The sequence below is a fragment of the Hemiscyllium ocellatum genome, chromosome 8 (genome assembly GCF_020745735.1).
Source record: "Hemiscyllium ocellatum isolate sHemOce1 chromosome 8, sHemOce1.pat.X.cur, whole genome shotgun sequence".
NCBI lineage: Eukaryota > Metazoa > Chordata > Chondrichthyes > Orectolobiformes > Hemiscylliidae > Hemiscyllium > Hemiscyllium ocellatum.
The window spans coordinates 89,582,084-89,598,335 of record NC_083408.1 but is presented as its reverse complement, the minus strand read 5'-3'; the positions used below and the strand labels follow the sequence as shown (position 1 = coordinate 89,598,335).

The 16,252-nt window shown below is 38.2% G+C and overlaps 1 protein-coding gene across 1 annotated transcript in view; it reads left to right on the top strand.

Moving 5' to 3' along the window:
• The window catches only part of ppp2r5eb (protein phosphatase 2, regulatory subunit B', epsilon isoform b), an 85,958-nt gene extending 80,306 nt beyond the window's left edge, over positions 1–5,652 (top strand). The window contains exons 11-13 of the mRNA XM_060829343.1: positions 826–953; positions 3,381–3,482; positions 4,220–5,652. Of these exons, the coding sequence (XP_060685326.1) occupies positions 826–953; positions 3,381–3,482; positions 4,220–4,313 (324 nt within the window). The 3' untranslated portion in view covers positions 4,314–5,652. The remainder of the gene's footprint in view (positions 1–825; positions 954–3,380; positions 3,483–4,219) is intronic.
• The last annotated feature ends 10,600 nt before the right edge of the window (positions 5,653–16,252 follow it).

Sequence of the window (16,252 nt, the reverse complement as noted above, 5' to 3'; positions counted from 1 at the left end):
AACTACTGGCTTTATTAGATACTTGTAAATAGAAATTCTTTGTTGGGAACATACTTCTCAAGTGTTAACACTAATGAAGCCATCTCATGCTTGAAAGGCTGATCTGCAATTGCTACTTCCCTGTGTCTATGCCCTTGAGATTACATTAGGCCAAAAACTACCCTATGTCAACTTGACGAGGCCATGATTAAGCGTTGTAGGCAATGTGTGCTGATGAATGTCAACAGTCTAGATAATACTGATCTCTCAATTTTAAAAAAAACACAAAACTGTGGGCAAGTTCTACTTTTGAAAGTTGTTTTAGCTCCTGATTGAAGCATAGGAGATCACCTAGTAATGAGAACAAATACTGACTGTCTGTCTGTAGAGTGTGCTTTGTATTATTGCGCAGATCTCAGAAAGGCATTATAGCTTTAAGTCAGCTGGCTGACACCACACATGACTTTCGAATAAGAAGTCTCCATTTTGGTCTCTAAATTGTCAGTTGCTGGTTGGCCTGTTACCAAACAGTAAGGAAGTTCACAGTGTATATAATATAATGTAATAGTAATCTAAATTGGCATGTAACCTAGATTGTAAATGCAAATCTAAAATATCATACTAGTATGCAAGTTAATTGTTAAATTTCCAAGTATCTGCCTAATTAGGACCCTGACCCTTTGTGGTATGTTAGTTGAGCTGATAACATGTAGCACAGCATGCTTGGCATCAAATGGTTGCATCTCTCCACACTGAAATATTTATCATCCTAGTGCTTGTGTTAGTTCAGAGCACTACAAAGATTTTAAATATTGCTATAAATCTAATTGTTTTTCTTCCCTAAAGGTGGCTGAAAGGGCACTTTATTACTGGAACAATGAATACATTATGAGCCTCATAGAGGAGAACTCTGCTGTCATCCTGCCCATCATGTTTCCCAGCCTGTATAGAATCTCTAAAGAACATTGGAATCCGTATGTATTTTTTCATTTGGAATGGAAATATTTGATACCTTGGAGAATTTTATTTTTTCTGTGTACTTTCTCTAATTCAACAATGACTCTGCTGAGATTATTCCTGTCTAACTACATTTAACTTTCCAATTGCTCACTTTGGCAAGTAGTGCTCAAGCTTGTACAGATTACATTGGTGAACTCATCCAGCTTTTAATTTAGCTTCCCACATGTCTCTGACAAACCTGCCTGCTGCTCCTGTTAGCTTGTGAGTTTTGTCAAAGTTATTAATGGCTGACGCCATGGTGTCCTTTACTTGAGGCTGAACAGATAGCAGGGGTCTCCAGTTCTACGAGATTAAGCAAACCACATTGTTTCTTCCTTGGCTAGGGCATGCCTGTATGTGCTCAATAGAATGTGCTTTCGACTCTAAGTTGAGGCAGAAGACCCACTGAAGTGTCAGTATTGAGTTGGAGGAAGCTGGTGATTCCTCAGAGATTTGTGACTTCTTCCTCAGAATTGGAAGTGGTGGTGTTGGCTGGAGTGGGTCCGCTATCCTCTGGGTCCAGATCATGCAGGTGCTATTACTGCATGCAGAAGGCATGAGTAACGCAAGAGATGCAGGTGTATTCAGCAAACATGACAGTGTCAGTAAAGAGCACCCCTGCTGTTGATAGTGAATCTTGCATAGTTGCTGGCACATGAGCAGTTTCTATCCCCTCTTACAAGCTCAAGGATCCTCTCCTGTGGAGTGAGGCAATGAATAATGGACATCCCATTACCTACCTTGGCTTTCAGCCCTGTGATGGGTTGTTTTCTCTTGGAATGAGTCAACTGGAGGGATCAAGTAAAACGAAAACAGCTGACACAGCTGTTAAGTATTGGTATGGATGGATGAAAGCTGTCCAGGCGAGTCAAAAGTGCAGAGGACAGGAGGACTTAGTAGCCTGAGGGAATGGGATGGATGAGAGCTCTTGAAAGAAGTTCCGTGCGATGATGAAAGTCGTAGACCATCAGTCTTAGCAGAGATGTGTGCAGGAGCAGCATTAGAGTGAGTGTAGCAGAAAGCAGATGGTGACCTTTGTGAAGGGCAGGAGGCTATTAATCTGTCTTGCCCTCCTGGCAAGCGCTGACTGAGTAGCAACTTCGTACATGCTTGCAAAGTCTGGTGCCATGGTCTTTGCTGGTAGTTCTGAGAAAAGGTGCTGCCTCTCCAGTCCACAGCCTTGTCCACAAGAACCTCTGGGTCTTCGTCAGCAAATCAGGGTGTACTATAATTATAAAGGACTCTTCCTGGCTTGCAGTATTTGAACTGGTGCAAAGCTGGATTTTAGGCTAAAAAAGGAGGGTCCAGAGGAGTTTTACAACAACGATTCTGGGGCTGAAGAGCTTGTCATGTGAGAAGTGATTGAAGACTTTGGCGATAGTGAGGACTGCAAATTCTGGAGATCAGAGTCGAGAGTGTGGTGCTGGAAAAACACAGCATCCAAGGAGCAGGAGAATGGGTCTAATATTCAATGGAATTTAGGAAGATGAGGGGGAATCTCATTGAAACTTAAAGACTGAGGGGCCTGAATAGAGTAGACGTGGAGAAGGTGTTTCCATTAGTGAGCGAGACCAGGACTTGAGGGCACAGCCTCAGTCCAGAGACAATCCTTTAGAACTGAGATAAAGAGGAATTTCTTTGACCAGAGTATTTAAGACAGAAATTGTAAGGGATTCAAGGCTTTGGGGAGAAGGCACGAGAATGGAGTTGAGAAACTTATCAGCCATGATCGAATATCAGAGCAGACTCCAGGTTCTAATGGTCTAATTCTGCTCCTATATCTTATGGCCTTAATTTTGACATCAGTAACAAGAAACCCTTAAGTCCCAACAATGGTGAGTACTTTGGCTCCTGCTGAATGCAGTGTAAAGCAAGAGCAGTGCAGTGGGGACATGGTGCATGATTAATTAGATGAGCAGTATAACATTTACATGAGAAAATGCACTAGAGTTCATGGAGAGAAGCCTTCCATGAAACACTCAGAAATTGACAGGAATCTGATAACTACTATTGCGCGAGGCACCTGGGTTTGATTTCAGCTTCTGGTGATTGTGTAAACTCCACATAGACATTCTCCCAGTGTCTGTCTGTATGGATTTTCTCCTACAGTCCAAGGATGTGCAGGCTAGATGGATTAGCCATAAGAAATATAGGGTTAAAAGGATAGGGTAGAGAAGTAGGATACTCTTTGGATGGTCGGTATGGACTTGATGGGCCGAAATGTGCTTCCACACTTTAGGGAATCTGTGATTTAATGCTAGTTTATATTAATTTCTGGTAATCACTTTAGTTTAATTTCAATACTGAAGTAGCCAATTTATTTTAACTTTTTTTGTTGCCGCTTATTGTGGTTCATGGCAACTTGGTCAAAATATTCTCTAAGCATTGGTCTGTTTTTGCAGGGCAATTGTCGCTTTAGTCTACAATGTACTGAAGGCTTTTATGGAAATGAACAGCCCATTATTTGATGAGCTCACAGCAACCTACAAGTCGGATCGCCAAAAGTAAGATCTTAACTGTCTTTAATATGGCATTGATCAATTAATAATATAGGACTTTCCTTACAACAGGCATCTTAATTTGATCATACAAAAGTAACAAATCTGAAAGGAAGATTATGGCAAGTATTTCAAGACTACAAAAACACTGCAGCAGGACAAAGCTAAAACGCATGGTTTGGACACTTAAACTGTTTCCTATTAACACAAGCACAGGCATAAAATAGGTTTTGTAATATATTCTCATTTATGATTGACCACTTGCTTCAACAAATAAAATAATGAAACAAAAAATTGAAATGCAAATTTATGTAACTTGGAGGAAAGAAGTCATTTATATTCTTTAATAATCTCCCTACCCATCTTATGAACTGTAAAAATTGGTGAAAAAATGTGATACCCTTTAATTTCTTTGTTCATGAATTTTGGCTGCTGATATCACAATGCCGTCACAGTTTATAGGGCTGAGGCATTCTGTTGCTTGCATCTCCCTGGATGGCAGTGGTGTCACTCTGTTGTACAAATCAAAATTCTCGATTTTCACCCATGCTGACAGCTTCACTTCATTAGGGTTAACCTAGAAATGGTTAAAGTGCACGCTGGTACTGTTCAATGAGGTCAAGTTCCAATAATGGTTTGTTTTCCTCATAGTTGCTTCAGTCTATTATGAAATTAAGTAACAACTTACAGAAGGAGACTTTGATTCATAACATGGTCCAACTTCCTTTTAAAATATTTTTCAGAGAAAAGAAAAAGGAAAAAGAGCGAGAAGAACTTTGGAAAAAGTTGAGGGCCCTTGAAATAAAGAAGGGTGCGATAACAGGGATGTCACCTTAATGAAGAAAAATGGTGCTCGTATTCCCATGATATACATTTATGTAGTAAGAGGTGGAGCAACGGTTTTCTGTATTGTGCTACTTACTTTACAGTAGATTTTGCATCTGTTTCATTATCAACGAAAGTTCTGTAACAGTATTGTATATAACTTTTCTCCATGTTGAAATGGTATGTCAAAAAGAAGGGCGTCAGCATGAAATATGTACAGTAGATGGATGTTTGCGAGCTCTTCTGTAAATGTAGTCATTGTTCTAACTTCAAAAAAAGAAAAACTTTCTAGCATCCACATGGGTGGTACAGAAACTTCAAAGAAGATTGCTATATCAGGATACCTGAATTGAGCGTTCCGTACATATTGGTGGCAGACTACGAGCAAATATATTTTAGACTGAAGACTGTGCTCCAGCTTGACCCTGAGACTTTGCTGCATTTTAATTTATACTTAAGGTGAAATTATTTCTTACAAGTTGTGGAAGTTCTGTTTTTACTTTGATTTTAAACCTATTGTGGTGTTACAATACCTCTTATACACAGCACACTGGTTGTGTAAAGGTTAGTGCCCATGTGCATCACGATGCAATTCATACCTTTTGTACTGGTAGAACTGTATTAAAGTGCATGCCTGGCATATGCACTAACAGTACTGTATATTAGAGAAAGTATCTATTCAAGATACACAATTATTTCAATGGGATACAAACCTGCAAAAGCAGGAAATATCCAATAACTAACTAAATGTAAGTTGGTTGTACAATGTTATTTGTTTGCGGTATAAGTTACATAACCTTTTACTGTTTTCACATTTACACCATGCAAATAATTCATACAGAAAACTTAAAGGTTCCTAGAGAGAAATGAACACCCTTCTTAACTCCATGGACAGAACATTAGTTAAGTGCATCAGACGTTGATAGCATAAAGTTGGTGTATTCAATACAGAAAGTTGGTTCACAAGGCTAACATTATTAGGAATCTGTATGTGACTAATTTTAATATGTGGGGTCATCCACACCATGTGCACGTCAGCATTCTATTTGAACAGGTAGGGAAATAAGCCATAATACCTTATGGCGTAGTATGCACTGTATTGATCCAGTTGGATTGTTCACGATCAGTGTTATATTGCCCCATGTGTTACACCACTCTGTTGATAAAACAGTTTTCATCCCACCAGGTGTGGGAGGATGTATGGTATAAAACTTCTTTTCAAAAATACTTTTTTGTAGTTTTTAATTTTACTGCCGCTCAGACATGCTCACCATTCTGCACTGTTCTCAACCATTTTTAAAGAAAACTAATGTCAGACTTCTCATAACTATTAAATGATCATTAAGTTTTACAGGTTGTCCTTGATGATTTTGTTCATTGCTGCAAAGTGTTGGAATTTCAAATGCCGTTCCTTTTAAATCAGATAGCAAGCATAAAATAATTTGATTTCTTTCAGTCTAGGGAAAGGGCTATGTGGGCCAAACAAGATACTGCCACATGAAGAAATGTAACGTTGAAAATAATTTATTGGTTCAAGTACAGATACAAAATATTTGCACTTGATTTATATTGGTAACTAGACAATACTTGCTGTATGTCACACCTGCATCATTGAAGGTGTTAAATAACTCAAAAATAGATGTGTGTATTCTCCATGGCAATATTGATTTTTTATTTGGGAGGTGATAAATTGAAGAAAGATATTTCAGATATGAGCAGAGCTTGAAAGAAATGTGTAACAACTTTTATAAAAGTTCATAAGTAAAACAAGTTAAGAGCTGTCTTAAAGACTTCACTTTAGTTTTCAGAAATACTAAGTGGTGAACGAGTGATGCATTCTAGTCAGGAACCTCCTTTGCTTAATCAACCAAAGTGTTGCTGACTGACCACATTGATAGTGTAAATGATGGGTTTTATACCAATGCAAAGCAGTTGCTATATTTCATGACAGATTACTGTGAACACATTTAGTTCATTTTTGACCACATACTGTAAATAGGCTGTAATCAGAAGCTCATGTATTGACTGAGGAGTTTTAAAATATAAATCTTAAATAAATAATGGATTTCTTGTGTTACCTTCTTTATCATACATGGAAAGACAATGCTACTTAGTATTCTTTGTATGGAAAGTGCACTTGAAATTTTTCATGTCTTTTTATCTGTCAGCAGTATTACTAAAATGCTGACTGTGTAAGTTATGTATATTGCATAATTGTACAGCAATGAATCAAATACATTCTGTAAATTATGTTCTTAAAACTCTGATTACTTTGTCAAAACCATTGATTCAAAAAATATTTTCAACGAAGTGGTATTGTATTAAAATATTAGCATTTTGTATCAGTTTATGTTAAACTGCTGTTCTCATCCAAGATTACCTCAAAGACAATCTACACAGGTACTAGATTTTATTTCAGGGTGTCACTCAAATCAATCACAGACTTGAGTCTTTTTAAAATCAAGTATTAGTGATTTTTTTTTGTATAATTGTTGCAATTACTTCCATGTATTATGTACCAACATTCCTTTTTCTGTACTGAAGGATCAGTTAACAATGAATTGCTTCGGTGCACAAGAAATATTTATATATTCAGATAACTGAACAAAGTGTGGTTGGTTGCAACTTTAGTCTCTGATATAAATGTTAAATAGTTGATGACTTAAGCGTCTAAGAACCTAAATGTCATGGAATAAGGAATGTTCAGGAATGTATGGTGGTCTCTCAGCTGGTAGTATTTTACCCAACTTATGGATAAAATTCTATGTGGCAGTTTTTCCTTTTTAATGACATTTTCTAAATAGGTCAACTTCGTTCATGACGGCAAAATGTTTTGCAATTACACTTAATATTACTTGAATCTAATTTTGTACTTTTTGAAAGAACAGTAGGTTCACTGGAAAGTGAGTATTGAGCTTGAGACAGATGTTTGCTATTAAACTTAAATTTGTCATCAAAATGGGTATAGTTCTAAAGCAGTCTTTCTTCCATTAATATTTCCGAGGAACACATTGTTTAAAAAGTAGTATTTTTTAAAAAATACTACCTTTAAATTACAATTCAATATGATCCAACAGGTTGTGGTAGAGGCTATTTATGGCAATTTTTTGGGGAGGGGGGTTGGATGGGGAAATGTGTGGGCGTGGGTATTGTATAACTTGTTCATATTGAGGTATGGTATTAAATTCAGTGTTTTAATGTGTAACAGCATAACCGTATTGGGAAAACACTTGTAATGGTACTTTTAAGCTATAAATGCTAATTTATCATTTATAATGTTTTAAAAATAAAATTGATTTTAATTAAATTTCTCTAATACAATAAAGTTGCAGTTATGTTCCAGGAAAGTACAACTTCAAGCGGATTTTCCCATTACAATTGATGTAAATGCAGTTGTTATGTTCTGGGGACCTTTATGGAAAAGAACATAAATGTTTTATATATATTCTAACATTGCGTTACTTAACATTTCTAAACTATTAGTGTGATGTAAATAACTTCTAAAATAGTTTTATAATATGAGAATTATGCTAATTCTTTATACTGTGCCCTTTCTATTTCCTGACTCCCTCTGAAATCCTTGCTGCCAGGGAGGGCTCAGGAAAGGGGCAGTAAGAAAGAACAAGTGAATGGATGACTGGAAAACTTCCAATTGTCAGATAGGGAAGCAGAGACAGTGTGCATTTTGGGGATCAGGAAAGGCGTCTCTGAAATGGCACCAATTGGATCATGCGTGCTTCATTGGACAATGAAGTTGAGGATGATTAGCCATGATCATAATGAATGGTGGTGCTGGCTCGAAGGGCAGAATTGCCTACTCCTGCATCTGTCGTCTATTGACCTGGCTTGAAACAAGATTAAAATTAAGTCCTAACACTGTGCATACTGGTCTCATTATATCCATAATGTAAAGAGAAATGCTGTTGAGTGAGGCAATTTTAAATAGGGACCCTCTGTACAGCACTCAACTGTTAATCATACCTGTTAAATAATGTAATCTCTTAATCGGTTTTAAAAAGGTCAGCTTTCATACTGCAAAATGATCTCATGAAAAAGTAAAGATTTTTATACAAGTTCAATCCAAAAGAATTTCATTAATCTTAGACCAAAATCTAATGGCAGTAATGCAAATTTCAGCAGATACAAAACTTCATTTGAATCAAACCTGACTGCGCAGTAGCAGTTCTCTGTTTAACCGAACAAATCTATGGTGGTGTTCTGTATTCTGAATACTTAAACTCACTTTCCTGTACGCTCTGAAATCTTTAATTATTGCTCCATCAAAGCAGCTAACTTCCTGTTTAAAGCATACATGGAATCTTCTTTAATATTGATTTGTGGCAGAGGGCTTTATGCTGGCCTTCCTTGCAACTGTTCTTATCCAGCTAAAATTTGAAGGCATTCATAACTTTGAAGAACTCAATCTGATCTGTATAGTTTTAACCCCCTCCCTCAAAAGTATCTGAGTAATTTATTACTAATTTTCTGATTTGTAAGGAAATCAGTTTTATTAAAAACTTTAGGAGGGTCAAGTTTCTCTTTTTATAAATCTGCTAATTAGAGCCCCAGCCAAATATAACATTTAGAAACAAGAAATTCTAGAAGTATTTGGCTGCTTAGGTATCCTTCCAACAGACTTGAAGCATTAACTGTTCTTCATCCCACAAATACTACCAAATGTACTTGAGTATTTACGCATTTCATGTTTATTTCCAGCTTCCAGTATTTTGCTTCTGGAAATTCAAATGTTTCACCAAAACATGTTTGGTTTTTTTTCAGGCCACTGTGTTGCATTGTATTGGCTAAGGTGGCGTGCTTGAATGATTAATCTTTCTTTGAGTTTAACCCGCAAGCAGCTGGTACTCCATACTGATCTGTAAAGGCTGTAGGTTCCTCTTTATAAAGGAAGCTAGAGCACCTTTTTTTCTCAATAATACAGAAAAGGATTTATCAACTTCAAAGTAAAAGGCATCCAGAGATTTTTGATGTTTGCATGATTGAACTTGCATGTTCCATATGAGGTTTTTGGGAGATGGACAAAAATGCTGAGATTGTGATGATATAACCTGCCTGAAACTATAAATTAGGCAGAGGTTTCACAGTTCAAGCCAAACTTCCCATGCAAACGGTTACTGGTACCTTTAGTGGGAAGCACTAGCTCCTGTAGCAGCATAGCCATTATGATACAGGAGGATGACATTCAGCTCATTTGGTCAGAACTCAATTATGAAATGATCCAATTCTCCAGACAAACAAGAATGCAGTTGTGAAATTTTCTCAGCTCAGCTTAATTTTGCTAACCCACACTCTGTAAAAAAAATGCAGTGTTTTACCCATTTATTATTGATGATTTGAAGTTGACTTGAGGAATGTCAAGTTTTGAATTGAGTCACTGACTTTCCTTTCCCAATGTATATTGCATACTGTGAAGGTATTAGTTGTTTTGAAGCATATCTGGTGCCAATTCTCTGGAGGTAAATCATGGCGGTTTGATCCTTGAATTAGAATGTTTGACACTGCAGGGTTAGAGTGCATCGTCCTATTTCACATCTTTTTAATTTCAACCCCCAACTCTTGCCCCCCCCCCCCCCCCCCCATATTCATCCTTTTTGTGGTTGCACGCTGCCCTTGATGGACAGTGCTTGTTAATTGCTGCTTTAATTAGAAACACAGGTAACTCTCTATATGTAAATTTATATTAAGGTGGCTTTGAGGAGAAAGAAAATTGCAGTTTGACAATTGTAAGCGGAACTGAATATCTTTTCCCTCCACTTTTTAAATGGAGGTTAATTGCCAAACTAGCCGAGGCTTTGAAACCTTATATTGATCAAGTGAAACCAGTGAAGGTAAGTGGGATAGGAATGGCTTGAGAGTGGTAGAATTCTATAAGCGTTGGCGTTTTTGGAGGAGGAAGGGTCTGACACATGCCATGTAATGTGCAGTGAATTTAAACTGGTAGATGCAAGATCTACTTACCACTGATACATATGATTGCATGAAAATATTTGTGAAATTTTGATATTCCAGTCTGAACTTTGACAAATTTTGCATACCAGGAATAATCTAAAGGTAATATGCCTGAGAACTAATATGTTTTAACTAAATATTGAAAGTCTAAAAACATTCTAGACCCCTTTTTGATATGCTTTTAACCTAGAGATTAGATATATTGAGTTTCCTGTGGGGGGAATACAAATCACTTCATGGCTTTTGATTCATGATTTGTAACATTTTGTCACAGGTACAGTGATCAAATGGTTTTATGTTTCATGCAGTAAAGTACAATATCTACGGTATTTTTCAATGCAAGGCCTATTCACTCGTAATTCAAGTTCTAAGAAGCAAACTTCAAAATGGTTGGGAAAAGTGCAGCACTGTCACTGAAGAGAAAGGACAGTCTGTATTTCAAACTCAGTCTTCAAGTCATCTTGTTTTCTCCATGCATGTTAAGAGACTGTTCCTTGACCTGGATCAAATTGTAAACCGGTTTTTAAAATAGAGGATTGGTTGAGCTAGCAAAGTGGATGGTGTATATAGGCTCCTGAAATCCTCACCTCCACCCAAAATAAAGATTAGAACTTGTCAAGAAGGATAAAATAAAACCAAAAGGTCCAGCATCTATGTCACCAACTTACCATTGAAACCAATACATTTTGGAACACCAATTGAATGAATTAATCCAAGAATTTACATTGTGGTGGACAGCTTTATTCAATATTAAAGTTTTAATATAAAATCAAAACCTTTATTAGTGGATTGTGCTGTAAATTGATGTCTATTCACTGAATTAGGATGTAATTGCATGTTAAAAACCATTGTTTTAAATTATTTCAATTTCAGGTACAGAAGTTTGATTTTGTGAGCAGACAAGACGATTCGGATAGAAGGCAGGACAGTCTGGTATTCCCATCACTGACTTGCTAGTAATTTGTATTTCAGGAGTATCTTTAAAGTAGAAAAAGTGAGCAAAGATTTGAGTAAACTTGCAAGTAATCTCAAAATAGACAGCAAGAGCTGCTTCAAGTATATAAGAGAGAGAGAGAGAGAGACCAAAATTGACCGTAGGAGTCTTAGAGAATGAGACTGAGGAAATAATAGGGATTTGAATAATTATTTTCCATTAGTGTACACATTAGAAGACAGTAATTTTAAATGCTATAATAAGGGGCAAATGAGAGAAAAGTACAATAACTGTCGTGAGAGGATAATGACTAGTCAGGAGTACATCTTGAGTACTGAGAGCAGTTTTGGTCCTCTTAAGGAAAGGTATTTTATTGGAGGCAGTTCAGAGAAGGCTCACAAGGATGATACCTAGTAAAGAGGCATTGTCATTTGAACAACAATTAAACTGGTTGGGACTCCGCTCACTGGTGTTTAGAAGCATGAGAGGTGATCTTGAATTTGATAGGATTCTTAAGGGGCTTGATAGATGAAAAGGTTTCCCCTCATGGGAGAGTTTAGAAGGCATAATGGGGTTTCAATTTAAGACATTAGGAGGAATTTCTTGCCACAATTCTGTGTAGACAGAGTCTTTGATTCCCTTACTGATCAATAATCTATCACAGCCTTAAACATGTACAAAGGTTATGGAGAAAGCACAGGAAAGTCAGAATAGCATTGTGGCTGATGAATGGCACAGAAGGCTTAAAGGGCTGAACAGCCTACTCTTGTTCTTTAGCTCCCCAGAACCTAAGATCATAATGGGGCTAAAGTTTGAATCCCTTAGACCTCATGGGACGCATGTTAAGGTATCAAAAGACATTGCTGCAGAAATAATGGATGTGCCAGGAGTAGTTTTCCAGAAATCCTTAGACTCTGGAAAAATCCCAGATGATTGGAAAGTTTTTTTTTGTTCAAACAGAAAAAGGTGACAAAAAGAGTTAGAGAAAATATTAGTCTATTCTAAAGGAAGTACATAATACGATTATGATTTAGAGTGTTGGATCAGCATGGACAAAGTAGGCAAAAAGGGAAGACTGCAGCTGCTGGAAGCCTGATGAAGGGCTTTTTGCCCAAAATATCAATTTTCCTGCTCCTTGCATACTACCTGACCTGCTGTGCTTTTCCAGCACCAGTAATTTGGGGTGGACAAAGTTAAAAGTCAACACAGGCCGTAGTCAGTCAGGTTTAAATTAGAAGCAAGCTTTTGCAGTGCTGCTCCATCAGGTGGTTGTGATGAAGGACCTACATTATTTTTAATTTGAAGGTGGAGGCTTTTGTTTGTATAGTTCAGCTGGGGTACTCCTTACAAACACAGATAATGAATCTTCACGTGGAACACCTAGTAACAACAGAAGTTTTCCTATCCACTCAATGCAGGTCCCTCAACCTTTGCACAAAACTCAGCCTCTCTTCCTATGCAAACAAGTCAATCCTTCCTCATAAGTCAATATTACTCAAGTGGCATCCTTCTAAATCTCCTTTCTCCTAGCTTGATCACATGGACAGAATTGCGTGCAATATTGTAGCAGGAGCCTAAAGGATGTTTTGTACAGTTTGAGCATATGCCTACTCTTAAACTCTCAATAAATGAAGGCCTACATGCCTGTTTTATTAACCTTTTCTATCTTCAAAGATCTATGGTGATACAAGTTTTTGTTCCTCTACCTATCACTTGTTTTTGCAATATTATTCCTCACCAAATGGTTTACATGCAGCTCTGGATTGAGTTTGAGATATTGTCTATTGCTTTTTCTTTTATAAATGGAGGGGGGGGGGGTGGTGGAGGTGGAGGAGGAGAGAAGGAAGGAAGGAAAGGTATAGAAGTCCATTGAACAGTTAAGATTCACAATTTACCAAAAGGCAAATGAAACCAATAGTATTTTGCTTGAGTTGATGTTGTGAAGGTCTACACTTTGAAACCATGTGAGGGCAGTAGAGATCTTCAAAAACCTTTTACCTGGCATAGCATCAGCTGATTGTAATAGAATTATCAAGGGTGGGATACTTCAAAATAATCATTAAAGATTTATTTCCTGTTTTGCTCCATTATTCAGAGAATCCTACACTTAAGTTGTTCAAAAATTAAGAATCTGCAAAGCTGAACTTCTAATTGAAAAATATACCTGAGCCTTGCAGTTAATTCATTAAATGAAGGAATTGCTTTTTTAGCATTTAAAAGGAAACTTAGAGCATGGTAAAATGAAGTACTGAAGTCTGGTATTTCTTATAGCTTCAAAGTGAGCCAGCGTAAATGGGAAATCTCAGGTGGTTGGCCAGAATTGTCATGCGAGTAAAAAGTGAGGTCTGCAGCCTCTGGAGATCAGAGCTGAAAATGTGTTGCTTGTTAAAGCATAGCAGGTCAGGCAGCATCCAAGGAACAGGAAATTTGACATTTTGGGCCAGAGCCCTTCATTCCTGATGAAGGGCTCTGGCCCAAAACGTCGAATTTCCTGTTCCTTGGATGCTGCCTGACCTGCTATGCTTTAACAAGCAACACATTTTCAGAATTGTTATGCAGCAAGCTTATATTTAAAGTTTTAAGATTGTCCCAGTTCAAGATAAAACAAGCATCTTGTGGCTGAATCCAAAGCTAGAAGGTATTCAATTGCATAGTAAAAAGTCAAGCAGGTGGAGGGTGCTCAATTATAGTATACTTATCATAGGACAGAAGCACTGAAACATCCCAGTGTTAAAACACAGCTTTGAAAATGCAGGGGTCTCTGTAATTGCTCAGATATTTAAGTGAGCAAGCAACAAGTGGCTTTATTAGAGCAATTGGTCTTTTAGTACACCTAAATGACACATTAAACAGTTTCAGCTGAGCAGATTTGATTGCTAAGGATTTCATATAACTTTAATCTTTTGTACTTTTGGCAAATGCTACTGGTTTCAATGTTGTATGATTAAAATCCCAAAGTCCTAGAATTGGACAAAGGTGATTTAGGGTATACATTTCTGATGTTGAGCTGGGAGGAATACTTGCCATTAGTGCATAGTCAATAGAAACAAGTGTAGAAACTTAATGGTTTGATGGAGCCTGACCAAAAGGAAACTTGGGTTGCTTGCTACTCTCCTGAAGAAATTGATCAATGCATGTTGAATGGACAGTATCAAGTTACAGCTCAGTTTTAAATAAAAGCCTTAAACATGCTAAGGTAGTGACATTTGCTTGTTTCAAATCATGACTAAAGCAGCCCTAGCTAATATAGCCAAACTTGCATTTCTGCTGTGAAAAGAATGTACACACTTTCATGCAGGGCCACTATACCATATACTGAATGCAAAGTTGTGTACAAAAGATGTCTTGATAGTGTAGCAAATATTGAATACTGAAACATAACTGTATAGGCCAGTGTCCTTTACTGAGTAATCCTTTACTTACTGACTGATTCAGGGAGAACAGAACTCACTTAACTGCTTTATATTTTAATTTTGAATTTTAAAAAGCTTGAGGGCAGCAAAGCCAAGCCCTACCTTTGAACTAGTTTTCAGGGAGATGAGGACAAACTTCAAGTACCACTTTCAGTCAAAGATAACAGTAACAGACTTATATTGGGTCTGTCTTATGTAAGACACCTGACACCCGCTCATACCATGTACTGATCAGACCCTAGCTGGCCTTGCTGCAGGACAGTCAGCCTTCTGGTCTCCAACTGTCCCATGTACTGACTAACCCTCCCTGGCCAGTTTCTCCAGCATGGTTGTCAGTCACTGCTCCTGGTCACCCTATATACTAACCAAGCCACTTCCAACCTGCCAACACCCAGTTTCCTGTATATGATATCCTTTCCCTGGCCAGTGTTCCTATGGACTGACTCAGTTGTGTCGTTCCCAGCCTCCCAATGTACTGACCAGTCTTCTGACTCAGGCTCCCTGCATATTGACTGGCCTACCCTATACCAGCTTTCCTGTGAGGATGCTATCAGTTGCCTACTCACTTTCCTCCAGGCTGAGGATAGATGCTCACCGCCAGCCTGTAGGAAAGCTGGTCAAGGGAGGGGCAATCTTTCAGCTGCCTAGGCTCCAGTCTGGTCATCGGTCCATCTGCTCCCAGCTACCATATGTACTAACTAGCCCACTCTGGCCTGCACTCAGTTACAAAACAGAATCCACCCTAGAGTGCAGCAATTGCTCACCTCCCAGCACATGTCCAGTCCTTAGAGGCCTAGTCACCGACAAGAGGGCCAGGCCTACTTACAGGAACTGCACAGCTGGAAACATGTATTTTCTCAAGTGAAAACACAAAGACGAAACCAGAGTGCAAGTGCTAAGCCCTGCCACAAAACCCAACATTTCACTTCTACTTTTAAGTGTAATTAGGTTGTAACTAGCCAGTGAAACAATTTCCTAATGAACTGAATTATACCTGTAACACTTACAAAATCAGCCAGTTTTTAAGTAGTCAGACCTCAAAAGAAATGCCAGTTTATTAATCCGGTTTCCTAGAAACAAAAACAGCATCAGTACACTGGATGTGGGCAGCCAGCTCAATCAGTTCCCCTTCCCAGACAAAAGGGAGTCATTGACACTGATTCAGAACCAGCTGTCAGAACAAAACCTGACATTTATTTTATTAAAATAAGTGCACAATTAACATTAACTGTATACAGCAACTTAGCTGAGCAGCAAAGCCAAACCCCACTGTTCAACCAATTCTCAGGTAAATGAGCACAAGCCTCATCCCATTTTATCACAAAAGAGGAAGTAACAAATCCGTAAGACAGTTCAATTAGGTAAGTGCATAGAATACAGACACCCCCTCCCATCCCCCCCAGGAGAACCACCATCCGTCCCAGCCACTCAGTAGGCAACCCACCAATATGCCCCTTCTGTCTGCCCTGATACCTTCCAGACAACAGCACTCAGCCACTTTCTCACTTGAGTGGCCTACCCACCTTGCGGTGGATAGGACAGCCAACCCACCCACCTTGGTATCAGGATGGCCTAAGCACCTTCTGGCTTTCAGGGCAGCCTATCACCTTCAGGTTCATAGGTTGTCCTGAAAGCTG